The sequence below is a fragment of the Manis pentadactyla genome, chromosome 4, assembly GCF_030020395.1.
Source record: "Manis pentadactyla isolate mManPen7 chromosome 4, mManPen7.hap1, whole genome shotgun sequence".
In the NCBI taxonomy this organism is placed as follows: Eukaryota; Metazoa; Chordata; class Mammalia; order Pholidota; family Manidae; genus Manis; species Manis pentadactyla.
Window position 1 is genome coordinate 139,960,933 of NC_080022.1, and position 14,608 is coordinate 139,975,540.

Below are 14,608 nucleotides of genomic sequence, written 5' to 3' on the forward strand. Positions count from 1 at the left end.
GACCCTTCTTCCACTCTAGGCTCCACCATCCCCTGAACCCAGCTCCGGCCTAGTATTCAAAAGCAGCCCAAGGTACTCTCTGGTTCTCAATACCTCGAAGCTTTTCCATATACCTGGTATGTGTGTCAAGACACCAGAGCTGCATTACAGTTCACTTCATAGGTACCAGAACTCAAAGGCAGACAGGTTAAGTAACTTGCCCAGGGTGACTATGTAACTGGGCATGGGAGGAAAGGCAAAGAATGTGGCACCAGACAAATCTGGTTTGGAATCCCAGCTCCACAGTACAAGCCAAATGACACTGGGTATGTCACTCCTTTCGGGCAGCACCCCTTTGGAACCTTGGTTTCCTCCTCTATGGAAAATGCAGATGATGATAATAAGCATCGTGCAGGGAATGAAACGAGATCAGTGAGGTTTGATCGGTGCCATGCCCAGAGCGCAGCTCAGTTCAAGTGCCCATCGCTGTCCCTTCTCTTGTGACTACTGAGTTTTCTACTGTAATGCATAGCCTCTCACAATTTGTTATTTTTAATTGAGGGCAAATAGGGAGGGGCAGGGAGGAGGAACATCTAAAGGTAAATCAAAAGTGGCCATTCTGCAGCCCAGCTCCTGCAGGGAGCCCAGCCAGGCAGCCAGGACCTCTCATTTCCAATCAGGACAGACCTGCCCCAAGCCAAGGGAGCCCAAAGGGCATGCAGGGCTGGGACTTGACCCCCAGCCTCCACATTCAGTTGGTTACACCTAGAGCTCCCCCGCCTGGAGCCTCCAGCTTCCAGCTGTACATCCAGCAACTCTAAGGGGTGGAGTAGGAGGCACAAGTGGGGCCAGGTATGGGTGCTGCAGTGAGGAGGCGACCAGCCCTGTACTGAGCAGGCAGCTGGCAGCTTAGTTGCGATGTGAGAAGGCAGGCCCAGCCAACGTGGCCAGAGCTTCTGACTTCTTGGGGGAAGACGGAAATACAGATTCACTACATGGAAACGTACAATTCTAAAATACCAGCTTAGAAGGGAAAAACATACGTGGGCCCAACAAAGCCCCTCAAGAATGGGCAGGGCTTGGTTCCTGTGCTGTTCTCTGCTCTATCCCAGGGCCTAGAACAGAACCTGGCACAGAGTAGATGCTTCCTGAGATATGAGGATTCTGCAGGGGCCTGCTGCCAACCCCTGCCTCAGACTGCAGACTCCTGGATACCAAGCGAGCTGCAGTCCCTGCTCTCTGACAGGTCTCGGGTGGTGTGGCAAAGCAGAAGACAGGGTAGACAGTGAAAACGAGGGGAGGTCCTGCCTCCAGCTTTACTAGGGGTCTGTCTTGTAAACCAGGCGGATGCTATGCTCTGCTTGGGGGCTCTCATGACTTGTTTTGCCCCAAGAGGAAGAGCTCACGACAACAGGTATCAACTGCACCGGGACTAGACCGCGTGTATTCTGTGTGGTTGGTAAAGAGCTTTACAGTAAAGAAACAGAGAAAGGGGTCGGAGGGGAAGACCAGGGGAGGGGTAGCTCTAATCACTGGGCTGCTCTCTCTCTGGCCGCTCTCTGCCTTTGGAGAAGTGGACTAACCATGAGGCCTGCAGAGTCAGCTAACCCCCAGAAGACTCTGGGAAGGATTTGGCCAGAGCTTCAGCCTTCATTCAACAAAGAGGTCACAACTGATAAGCTTAAAAGCAAGTGACAATTTTTCAACCCCCTCTTGCTCCAAGGGCAGTGAATAAACACAGCATCGGCTCCAGGTTCCCACTGAGCATGGCTGGAAGGAGAGCAGAAGGTGAAACCAGCTCACTCACCCCTAGAAATCAGTATGGATTCTTTCACCTTCCTCTTCAGGGTTCAACTAGGGCTCCCCACGCAGAAATCCCAACTCATCAAATCCCAGACGTGCTCCTCCCTTGCGGTGTCAAGCCTACCCCAGGTACCAGCTAGAGACAAGGCCATGGGCCTGACTCCACATTGAGTATAACTGGACTGTGCAAGGTCAGGAAGGAGCCTGTTGGGGTGCCAGAGCTGGATCTGGGAGGTTTCAACGCAGGGGGATGCACATGTGGAAGTCACCTGAGATCTGTGCCCTTACTGTATGTATGTTATGCTTCACTACATTCATAATAATGGCAACAGTGGCATGTATGAAGCACTTCTCAGAAGCCAGCCTCTACATAAGTGCTTATCCTGGATTCCAAATAACATAATAAACAGTTAAGAACACAGCCTGGGGACCTCAACAGGCCTGATTTAAAATCTCTCCTTCACCTCTGATTCTGCCCTAAGCATGCTCCTCAACCTCTGAGCCTCTGTCCTTCAGCTGGAAAACAAAGATAATAATTGGTAGAATTATGACAGATAAGCAAGTAAGTACTTAGCACAGGCACAACAAATTAAGCTCCAAAGGGTGTTGGCTTGTTATGACCATTCAACCTTCAGCAACCCAGGACATTGGTGCTATTGGGCCCATGTTAAGATATGAGAAATGTACCCACTTCCTACCAACAGCATCCCTAAAACCTCAGGCATTTCTATACCATCTTTCCAATTTTTTCCAAATCTATGTGCCACCTGACTATTCCTTTTCTTAATGCTTTTCTTTAAATTGACTTGCAATTTTTTTACTCCAATTTACTTTTTTTAAATGTTATGCAACTATTGTATCACTTGCCAGAATTCATTTTTTTAAACAGCTATTAAAATAAAAAGCACTTGTCCACCTGAAATCATCTTGCCTACCTCATTTACTTTTTACACATTGAGGAGGCAAAGGAACTGTGGGGTAGGGTGTAGGGGGACAGGAGGTCTCATCTGCTTAAAATGACTGAGAAACTTCCTGAGCCCTTTGGCAGCCCCCGTTTGCACAGAAGTGATTTTCGTTGGTTTAAACGAAGCAGGTCTGGCAAGCCCTCTATTTGGCAACATCCTGGTAGCCAGCCATCTGTGCACCATGCGGGCTCCAAAGACATAAAGCTGCATTTAGAAAAATTTGCTAATGGTGATCGTTCACTAATTCAGACACCCACTGACCACTCTTTGGCTTGAATGAACGGAACCCACCTCTGCCTATCAGACAACAGCTCCAGGACCCAAGATCTAGGAATCCAGAGTAAAGACAGCCCTGGCACCCAGCCCCAGCTCAGGATGATTAGGACTGAGCCTGGACCCTCATATCTATGGGTCCTCAAACCACACAGAGGCAGGAAAGGAGAGGAATAACAACAGAACAGCATGTGTGAGGAATCACTTGCATTTTTCTCCAAAATTTCTTCTGGGAGAAGGAAGGAGTGGGAAAGGAAAAACTCCAGACAAGAAAAGGGCACCTTTATATCTGTGTCAGAGGGCACTGCAGTATTAAGAGGACCTTGGGGTAACTGGCAATACACACATTTTGCCTAGGGAGTCACTGAGTCTCATGAGCACCCTTCATTTGTTCGGCCAATATTTACTAAGCACTTCCTATTCTGGACAATGGAGACCCAGAGAGGAAAAAGTCTAAGTCCCTGCTCTCAGCTGACATTCTAGGGGAGGGAACAGTCAATAAGTTCTTTATCTCATAAGCTAGATAATGGTAAGTACCACAGAGGAAATAAATCAAGGTAAAGTAATAATGGCTCGAGTGGGCTACTTAGTTTGGATGGTCAGGGGAGTCCCTTTGGAGGAAATGATATTTGAGTTGAGAACCAGATGATGAGGAAGCACCATTCCAATAAGTCAGTGTACACAGCATGTGTAAAGGGCCTGGGGCAGGAACAAGCTTGGCATATTCCAGAAATAGAAAGAAGGCCTTTGCAGCAGAAGTATGGTGATCATACGGTGACTGCAGTGAGTGCGAAGGGAAATGGCAGGAGGTGAGGTCCAAGACCCAGACAGGGGATGTCAGCCTAGCTTCGGAGTTGGGATTTCACTTAAAGCATGATGGAAAGCCTACAGAGAGCTTTCTGCGATAGAGATAGTTGACTTTATTTGTATGTTAAACTCTCCACTCTGGCCGCCATAAGGAGAATGGACAAAAGGGACAAGAAGCAAGAAGACCAAAAAGGAGATTAAAATGTGGTTCATAAGGACTCAAACTCTTTATGCCTAAAATTCTGGCCCTTAACTCTCAGAGTCTAACTCCTCAGACTCTCTGTGAGGTTTAAAATAGGAAGCTGGTTAAAGAGAGACGTTTTTTTCTTTAAAGCAAGGACAGCCAACTGGGTGGCATTCATACATCAGACAAGAGAGGGCGAATAACAGGCCCTTCTACAAAGGGCAGGACCCAGCCACCTCCTAAGAAGAGAACAAGCACTCATCTGTTCTGGGGCCAGGGAGCAGATCAGCTCCCTTGTGCCCCTTCCAGCCCTGGGACTCTGGGACTCCCAACAACAGAACTCTTAGATGCTTCACAGGCTCAGACCCCATGTCTGGCCAGCTTGCAGGGCTGTCCCTGGCTCTCCCATGGCAGAACCTAAACATCCCCTGTGATACCAGCCTTCAAACCCTAAACACAAATCAATCACAGCCCTCCAACAGCACAAAATCAGATAACTAGACAATCTCCAGTGGCACAGTGTTGTCAAAAAAAAACCCAAATCTCACAGAGCTCCAAAAACTAAATACTAATTTACAGTAACATGGGGACAACAGAACATGTTAAGTGATACCAGAAGGTACCATCCACAAAATCTTCACTGTGGGAAGCTCCCTAAGATAAATCAAACCAGCTTCTTCAATAAGGAAATTGTAAGGGGGAAAAAAAGGAGTTGAAGGAGAAAACTTATATCACCAATCATGCTGGATTTTTTTAATCATGACTCTTGAAAAACTTTTATGAGACAAGTAGAGAAATCTGAACATTGACTGAATATGATGATAAGAAATGACTAACTTGGGGAGTATGATAATGTAGGAAGTATTATGTTTTTTAGAAGCATCCTTATCTTTCAGATGCATACTGAGATATTTAAGAATAAAATGACATAATGGTAATATTGTAGGGGAATGGGTTGGTAAATAAATGAAACAAGATTGGTCATGAGTTGATAATGACTGATACTGTGTATTGTATTATTATATTACACCATTCTCTCTTCTTTTTTGCATGTGTGAAAACTTCCACAATAAAAAGCTGGTATTGCTGTGAACTCTAGGGATGGGCTTTTTCCAGAAATCTACACAGTAATAACCCACTAGACCCTATACCCAACGTGGAGGGATCACATTCATTAGATGCACTGTCCTCTACAGAACCTGCCATTAGTGATTTGCTAAATGAGTGAATCCATATTTCCTTTCTCATAAACCCCATGGTGAGGGCTGGCCCAAAAAACCACCCCCTGTAAGAAGTGGATTTCTTTTTCATTCATGCTAACTGATCTTCAGTTCAGAATGTCACACCCGAGGTCACACAACTTTATCCACACCTTTTAGAATGGACATATTTTGACTGTTTCTCTGGCTTGGTCCATCCCACCAAAGGTACCTGTTTCCCCCTCACAAGACAGCACTCTGCCCAACCTACCCACTTCCATCATCACTGAGGTGGTGCTCTGGATTTCCTATAGAGTGCCACATCTATAGGAAAGCAGGCTCTGAAAATCAAAATGCTTTAAGGAGCTCTCCATTACAATGGTTTCCAAAATGCCATCTCCAAGGAAGGCTCCATTCAGGGGCCTTCTTGGAACCAGGCTCAAATCTAATAGGCTCTCAAACATACCACTGTATGGCAGAATCCTAGTTGATGGAATCCCTAGGAGACGGTCAGAAAAAGGCAGAACCTCCAGGTCATCCCCCAACTCCCACAGAGAGTCCTCAGATCAAGACTGATGAGCACTACAACAGTTCTCCAGGAGGCAAACTGAGGCTGAACCTGTAAGTACAGCCCTGAGGATCTACCAAGGGTGCCCAAGTCTCCTGGTTCTGGGTCCACCTGACATACCTGTGTCATTATCATCCTCTTCAGCATACCTGCATGCTAATATTTCCAATGGCCTGGGAGGGCAGGATGATAACAAGGACCACCAGGCCATCACTGTACCACATAGGATCATTTCATCTCTTAAGCCCAACAGCCAAGAGTGTTATCTGTATTAAGTCTATCAATTAGAGGTGCCAGGAAGATCAATGGTTGGATGGAGCCCTCTGGGAAGGATGAAGAAGGGTCCTGTGATGAGAAGTGGGAAGAAGGAGAAACTCAGTGAATTTAACACCGAGTATGGGGCTTGGGGGGGCACTTAAGAGAAGTTGGCAGCTGTGGCCTGCTCCAGGCCCCACCACGGCCAGCACCCACAGAGCAAGGGTCAATAGTGAGCACTGCACTCATTTCAGACACTTAGACAAAGAACTTAGACAAAGAAACTCCAGATTACAGCAAGAGAAATAAAGGTCATTTAGCACCAACATGAAATCAATCCCACCCTCTCCTTAGGTAAGTTAAGTCCATGGCCAAAGCCATCAGGATGGCAGGAACAATAGCAGAATGGGATGAAGACAGGGACTGGGAGGGCCCCCAATGTCTGCTGCATTGCAGGGAAGGGCACAGTGTATCCAGGAGGAAAGACAAGAGGCCTTGAGCCTAAGGCATCCTCACCCTAGCCAATCCCTTCCCATCCCCTGCCCAGGTCCTTCCTTGGGCCTCACTGCATCCCTCTAAACTCTCTCCACCCTGGCCCATGCCCACCTGGCTGCCTCCTTGGCCCATGCATAGCTAGTCTTGATGACTGGTAGGGCTATTACCTTGACATTCACCTGGGTTCCCAGGGGCACAGGCCCATGGAGGGGGGACTAGGAGCAGTTCTAACCAAACCTCTTTATCCTCATGCAGCACCCCATTCCTCTCAGATGCACCTGCGCCCACGTTATCTCACTGGAGCCTCACCAGCCTTTTATGTAGAAACAGAAACTAAGGCTGGAGGAGTTTGCATCCATACTATCACATCACAGTCGAGGGATGAGCCAGGACTAGACCCTTTAGCTCCCTGTGCAGGGACTTCCCTACCCCACCACACTTTCTACACCCAGAGACAGAGACTGGCCTGATGCACCTGCCTTCCCATCAAGACATTGCCCTTCAGATGGGTCAAAAGAGGCCCAGGCATCTCAGAACAGCCATCTCATATCCTTCTGACTTTAGAAAACTGGCCTTGTTCATTCCCCCTCCACGGATAAAATGCTAAAGGACTGAGAATGGAAGAGAACCAAAGACTCGTAGAGAACAGAGCCTGCTAGCAATTCCTTCTGCTAGACAAGTGGAGTTCCCCAGCATCAGCCATCACAAATCACCTGCAGGATTTCTGCCCTATTCCATACCATGTGAACTATTACTACTATTTCTATTATATAGAATCATTCTTGTAATTTAATATTTAATTTAAACTGATACTTTATATCAGCACCACAAAGGGGAAAATAACTACCCCTAGCCAAAACTAGGAGAAAATCCTAAAAATCAGTAGTACAAAAACAACCTAACTTGTAGGCAGGTGCTGTTCCCCCATTTAAAGTCCCTAAACCAGAGGTTTGCTCCCTCTTCTGTTATAAAAGGGAGATTAGCAAGTGTTAAAAAGGTGTTAAAACCAGACTAGCACTGCCTGAAACTCCCCTTTGAAAAATTCACAAGGATTAGCAGAGAACAGAACAGGGAAGAACTTTCTCACTAGGTGACTCAATGTTATTTCATGCTTAACCACCTTAGGTCATGCCACTGGAGACTCATCCTATGCTGGGGGAAACATCAAATTAGGCTACGTTATAGGAAGGGGAGGCGACCATACCACAGGGGCAACCCATGCCAGCCTCTCAGAAAGCTCCAGGTCACTGCCTGCCACCTCCCCGGGCACACTCAGGATCTGGGCAAGCCCTGGGGCCACCAGTCACCACCCAGGTGTCTCTGGCTCCGCTGGCCTTGTGTTAGCCCTTTTCCAATGCAGAGTGCAGCAAGAACCACTCCGAAACTCCTCTGGAAATTAGGATCCAGCAGACCCGCTGGGGGTTACCCAAAATCCCCACACCACCTCTGTGGACAGTCAGCTCTGATGACACCCAGCTGCTGGGAAACTTTGAGCTCATGTACCCTGGGCAGAGGAGCGAGGCTATGCCAGCCTGTGAGTGTGGCTCCATGGGATCTTGTGCACATCAAGCCTGCAGCTGGGGGCTGGAGCCCAGGAAGCTGGCCCAGGGGCTCCTTTGCTCACCCCCAAACCCCACGCCTCTCACCCCACAGATGAGAGGTATTTCTCCAGGGTATTTCTGAAAGAGCCCAACAGAACGTTTTTCAACACCCAGAAGCAAACAATCAGGGGAGTAAACCCAGAAAGATGAGAAATTTAAGACAAAAACCCAGTGACAGAGATGGGGGTGAGGGGGAGCTGCCTCCAAACTTGCTCCTTGCCTGCCAGCCGGCACCGTGCGCAAAGCGAGCAGATCCCCGCACCTCGCGGGCTCAGCCAAATTGCAGAGAAGCAAACGGTATCCCCGGCGCAGTGGGCCACTCGGACTGGGCCAGGGACTCTCGCCCAGGCCGGATCAATGCTACCCGCGCTGTAGGCTTCAGGAAGGGCACCGCAAATGCCAGGAATGGGGGAGAAGAACTTGGTGATCCTCTGTTGAGAATGAAGCCCAAGGGTCCTCCCAGCCGCCCCGCGACCCAGCCAATGCCCTTCCTGGGCTTTCTCCTAACAGCCAGTGTCTGGAGCAAAGATCCGAACTCGCTCCCCCGACGGCGCCTGAAGCGGAGGCTTTTTCCCAACCAACGCGGAGCCCAACGCCCTTTCGAAAAAGTACACCCCAAAGAAAACCGGAATTTAGCACGCGCGGAGGGAAAAGGGAGGCAGCGCTGCCAGACTTTACCTTTTCTCTTTATTTTGTTTTCGGGATTTGTGCAGGAGTCCGATGAGCACCACGGCGGCGCGGATCCCCGCCTTTCGGCAATGCATCCTCCCCGCCGGCTGGGACATGGCGAGGCCGCCGGCGGTGCCCGGCCGCGCCCTCGCCCGCCCGCCGCGCGCCCCCGCCGGCCCGGTTCCGCGCCGCCCGCTCCCGGCCCCTGCGCCCGCGCCCCGGCCCCCGGCCGCCAGCCTCGCATGGGCCCCGCCCCGCCTAGGTGAGCCCCGGGGGTCAGGTGACTGGGCGCTCACTTCCCGGCGACCTTCAGCGTCTCCTCGGAGCCTGCCGGGCGGCCGGCGCCCGCTCCCCCAGCACCGGCATCTCCCAGGCTCGCTCCGGGTGCGGCCGGGACGGGCGGCTCCGGGGCTCGGGCTCAGACGCGCCGCCGGCGCCGGGACCCCGCCCTGGCCCCGCCTCCTGCGCCCTGGCCCGGGGCGCCTCCGGCTGCGGGCACTTCGGGCGGCTCGCGCTCCGCGCTCCCGGGGTCTCGGCGCCCGGCTCCCTCCCCACCGCGGGCCGGCCCGGGCTCCCTCCGCAGGCCAGGGCGGCCGGCGCGCCCTCCCAGCCCGGTCCGCCGGGATACTTCCCCAGTGCTGTCACTGTCTGTAAAACAGAGCGAAAAACAAGCACCGAGAGGAAACGCGCGTCCTCAGTCCACAAGGAGCTGCCTCTGTGTGCGGGCACCGCGGCGGGCCTGCCCCGCGCCCCTCCCTTGCCGCCCGCGGCTCCCTGGCGTTTAGGTTCGGGTGGGACGCCCTTCCCCCCCCACCCCCGCAGGTCCGGGAAAGCCCCGGGGTCTGTTCCAGAGTTGGCGCCCGCGTGGGTTGGGGTCGGTGCCCCGGTTATCATTCGTTCTCCCCGCCCGGGCAGTTAGATACAACAGAGTCAATGATCAATTTCCTGGCGGCTGCACCGCGGCGGAGTGTCCCTGGTTGCCAGGAAAGCTCAGGTGGGGCGCTCCCACCCCACCATCACCCGGGGCCCTAGCGCTGGCGCCACGCACACAGCCCCGTCAGTCCTTCCCCCGCTCCTGCTGCCGCATACAAGCTTAGTCTTTCCTTCAGCACGGAAAGACGGAAGGTCACTGGCCAGCTCGCGGGGAAGGGGCCGTGGCCTAGTCCCTGCTGTGGGCCCCGGGTTCTCATAAGCCCCATTCACTTCTGGGAAGCTTAGCCCCCTCTCACCACCACCACCACACCCCCACACTGGCTTTGTCTCTCCTTCCATTCCCCCAGGGAGGGACTTGGGCAGAGGGCTGGAGGGAATTAAAACAAACCAATTAGTCCATCTTTGGAAACAACTCTGTTGGGGCCACAGAGGTCCCTGAGGCAATTTGCCTTGTTTTTTTTATACTGTCTGGTGTTCAAGGGAGCACAGAGAATCCAGCAAGGAAGGGACCTTGCTGGAGGGGGACAGGGGCTGTAAATGAATTCAAGGGCCTGAGGCCTCAACTCTGCCTCTCCAGTGGGCACAGCCTCTTGCTGGCACTGGAGGTGAGGTGGAGAGGAGGGAGCACCAGGGCAGTGCCAAAATGCGCTTGGTTTATTTATGAAGCATCCATTAGCAATGGCCTTGGCCCCCCTGAGCCTGCCTGGGTGGTGGGGGATCACAGATATAGCCATGGACATCTATTTATAACCAGATAGTGAGTGACCCAGGCCCCACCCCAAGCTGGCAGCTGCAAGGACTACACCAGCAGTGACCTGGGAATTATTGTGGAAAAAGAATGGGGAAATGCACATCCTCGCATCCGAGCATCCTCTGTGGGGAAGAGGGCAGAGCCCCAGCACACAAGCCCAGGGTTTCTCCTGCCTCTGGCAGTACACAAAGCCACAGTCTAGCTGACAGACTACTTCAGGTTGGCAGGGAGCTTGCAGGGTCCTGGCCGAAGGTCTAGACCAGCATGGGGTGTATTTTATGTACCCACACACAGGGGAAAACTGCATCTCCATGCAGGGCCTGACTCCTTCCCAGAACAGTACAGGGGGCTCTTGCCCATCCCCCACTGCCTTGGCGATATTTCAGGTCAAGAGCATCAGGGGGCAACAGGGCATTGGGATGAAGGTGCAAAATCTCTCCACTAAGCAGGTAACTTTATTCATTCTTGTTCTGGGGCTCCAGGCACTCTCAGTTCCTCTACAACCACGATGTTTCCAGCCCTAATGTGGCTGAAAAGAAGGTTGTCCCCCAAAGACCATGACCTGATCAGATTGCTGGGGCCCAAGAGGCAGAAGTTTCCTGCAGGTGGGGGAGCTCTTCTGCCCACACCCCACACCCCACACCCAAACACCAAAGCATAAAGAAACCATCCGTGGCAAGAACATAATGGCCACGTATGCTAGCCTTGCCCCTTCCACCAATTTTTATTAAATACTTAGGATGCATCCAGCTTTGTTCAAGAGACCAGGGTTAGAAAGAAATGGAAGACCATCTTTGCCTATAACAAACTGGGCTAACACAAAACCGCACCACAATCCCATTCCCCGGCTGCCTTGTACCATGTGGTCCAGCCACTGCTCCCCAAAGTCAGACAGTTCACATACCACCTTCACAATCTGTCTTAACGTACTACTCAGTTATTCACTTATCATTTGACTTTGATTAAATCAACTTTCTTTTTTACTTAATTTTAAAAGAAAACATTACTACCACCCTAAATGAAAATCTATTACCATTTACCATTCAACCACAAAAACAAATACAAATTTATTAAATTCTAGCTCAACACTGTTGCCTAAGGAAGGCTTTGAGCCTGAAGCACCTTTGTTAAGAGAGGAAATAGACAAGTGTTAGGCGTTAGCCACTAGCCACTCACTTGCAACCAAATGACATATCACAAAGTTGGAAAGGGAACAGTTTTCACATACTCAAAGTTCTTCTAAGGCCACATCCATAGGGGGCTTTGCACTAGACCAAAAAGGCTAGAAACATCTAGACCCCAAGGAATGAGGTCAGGGAGGACTGCGGGGGACAGAGAAGGGGGTCTTCTCCCAGATTCCAACCCACCCAGCAGTGTCCCAGCTCACAGGACCTCAAAGGCTTGGTCCAGTGCCAACTCCCACCCTCCAGCCCACAGTCGCTGAGAACAAAGTGCCAGGCAGCTGCCAGCCTGGTTCTCTGTCCCCAGTCAGGGGAAACCCAAAGGCTGAGGGGGCCTGGGTGGGAATCAGGGGAGTGGGGGAGGAAAGAGAGAAAAGTTAATCATAAACAGAGGGCAGACAGCTGCACATCCCGTTCCTAAGGGGCCAGTGGGGTGAGACAGACACGCATGCTTGGTCCTGAAGAAAAGGGCCTTCTGTGCCTGGGAACCCACTCCAGGAGACACATCCATGTGGAACTGGGAATCAGCCCCACCGCCCGCGCCCTGGTCTCAGAGAGACCCCAGAGCAAGTGTTACACACACACCCCAACTCCACTGCTCCACAAAATGAATGCAACCCTTCTTGGCCAGGATTGGGGGTAAGTATGAAGAGGGGCTCTGGAGCCAGGAAGGTGGAGTCTTTTATGAAAACCATGTATCTTCGGATGGCTTACACCTCCCCTTCTACAGAGGAAAGCATTCTCAGCCATCCTGATGGATCACACAACCTTTGGCACAATTCAGGAGTTATAAACATACAACTTTAGACCTTGTCAGGACAGGACAGCAGCCCCACTCTCTTATGCCTTTGGGACACACCCATATATATACACCAGCTTGGAGAAATCCCCCAGAAGCCTCTCACATCTCACTTCTGCAGAGCACTCACACCTGTAAAGGGACCGGCATTGATTCTTGGCAGGTACATCAGCGCCCCCTGCTGGGATCCGTTACAGTTGCATCTCTGGGATACCATCCGAGGGGAAGAGGGGGAGGGAGGGAAAAATTGGGAAGGTCATTTGAGGTGGAGAAGCAATTTCTATTTTGAAAAGAGAGACACACACACAAGAGGTGTCTTTGCCAACACGGTGATTCTCCTCCCAGCTCCTAATCTTCCCTCCTAAAGCCCCACCAGCCCCCAAAGAAATCCATCCCACTACAACAGGGTCCTTCAGTGACACGGACAGGCCATGCCCAGGCCAGGTTAGAGGGCTCGAAGACAAGCTTAGGAACCCCAGCTCAGCCATCTTTCCTGAAGCCACACATATCATACTGAACAGTGGATCTGGCTCCGATTTTGGAAACAGATCTCAGAGACTGGGGTGGCATTTCGAGCTCCAGGGAAAGGAAACCATTCCAGAGGAAACCCACAGATCCCACTCAGTGGCAGGCATCCAGTCCTTGGGCTGCACGTCATTTGGCACCCAGAGCTTGCAAGGCACGATGTCCATCAGAACTTTGCTGATTTCCTGTTCAGGGGCTACAAAAAGGGGGTAGGAGAGGGACGTAAATTCTTCATCTATTTCTTAGGTTACTGAAAGTATTTGGGATATTTATTTTTGGCTCATTTATGGAATTTGAATCCATGAACTTACGTGGCATGACTATAATTTTCCCCACAATAGAACATTCAAAAGGACTCTTCTGTGTGTCAAATTTCTGATGAGCATGAAGAAGTAAACTGCATGGAGGCTGCCCGAGGGTCACTCCGGAGAGTCAGGAGCCCGTGAGCTCAAGAGCTGGGTGGCCTACAGCACAGTCCTCTCACACGCAGGGTTCCCCAGCCCCCACTCACTGTTTACCAAACCTCCCCAGCCACTACTGCTGAAGCCACTTCCAACTCTAGGGTTTCTGGGGCTGTGTGGAAAAGTGGGAAGGAAAGCTGTCTTTCCATAATATTAGCAACATTGCTTAGCAACATCGTTCAAAGCAAGAACCAGCAGACTCTCCAAAAACTGATTCTATTTAGCTCTACAAAGAATAGCGCGGTTTCTTATACATGTATTATTTATATGTTATTTTATATATCCAGTAACGCCTTCTGTGCCTGGCTTCCTTGGGCGATGATGTGTTACACCTAAGTGAGATTTCCAGACAACTAGAACACTGAGCGGCAAAACTTTTTGTTAGTTTTTTTTTGCTGGCTTGCTTTTATTGTAATGACCTTGGCTAAAAATTTTCTAAAATGTTCTCCGTATTTTTGTCCTTTTTAAAGACAGGTTTAATGTAACCTTTTCTTGGTGACTCACAGCCGTTATTATCAATACCAACTACCGTACTGAGCTAAAACTCAACTATGAACTAAAAGGCCATCAAGGTGAAGACCCATATGTCCCTATACTTAATGACCCCAAACAGCTGCAGTACAAAGATACCACAGTGGAGGAATAAAAACTAAAAGAGTCTGCAGTCAGGCAAACCTGAGTCAGAATCCCCTCTCGAGCTTTTACTATCTGTATGACCTTGGGCTAGAAATTTTACTTCTCTGAGCCTCAGTTTTGTTGCCTATAAAATGGGGATAACAAGAGGGCCATCCTCCTTGTGTGCTTGCAAGAATTAAATGAACATACATGGTCCACAAAGACTTGTATGAAAATGTTCAGGGTAGCTTTATTCAAACTGGACAATCCATCAACCAACTGTGGTATATCCATACTGTGAAATACCACTCAGCAATAAAAGGAACAGAATACTGATACACGCAACAACATGGCTGAATTTCAAAAATCATTATGCTGAGTGAAAGATGGCAGATACAGAAAATACTTTCTGTATGATTCCATTTGTATGAAGTTCTAAAATAGACAATCTGAGGTACAAAACATTAGAACAACATTAGCCTCTGGGGGTGAGGGATTTTCCAGAGAAATGGGGATGTTCTACTTAAAGATAGGGTGGTAGAATC

At 50.3% G+C, this 14,608-nt stretch overlaps 1 protein-coding gene across 8 annotated transcripts in view; it reads right to left on the reverse strand.

Moving 5' to 3' along the window:
* The window catches only part of RAP1GAP2 (RAP1 GTPase activating protein 2), a 210,913-nt gene that overhangs the window by 126,380 nt on the left and 69,925 nt on the right, over nucleotides 1–14,608 (reverse strand). The window contains exon 1 of one of the 8 annotated variants that reach the window (XM_036906111.2): nucleotides 8,808–9,484. The exons of the other annotated variants lie outside the window; for them this stretch is intronic. Coding sequence (XP_036762006.1) covers nucleotides 8,808–8,914 — 107 coding nt within the window. The 5' untranslated portion in view covers nucleotides 8,915–9,484. Of the gene's footprint in view, nucleotides 1–8,807; nucleotides 9,485–14,608 lie in introns of those variants that run through there. 8 annotated transcript variants of the gene reach the window in all.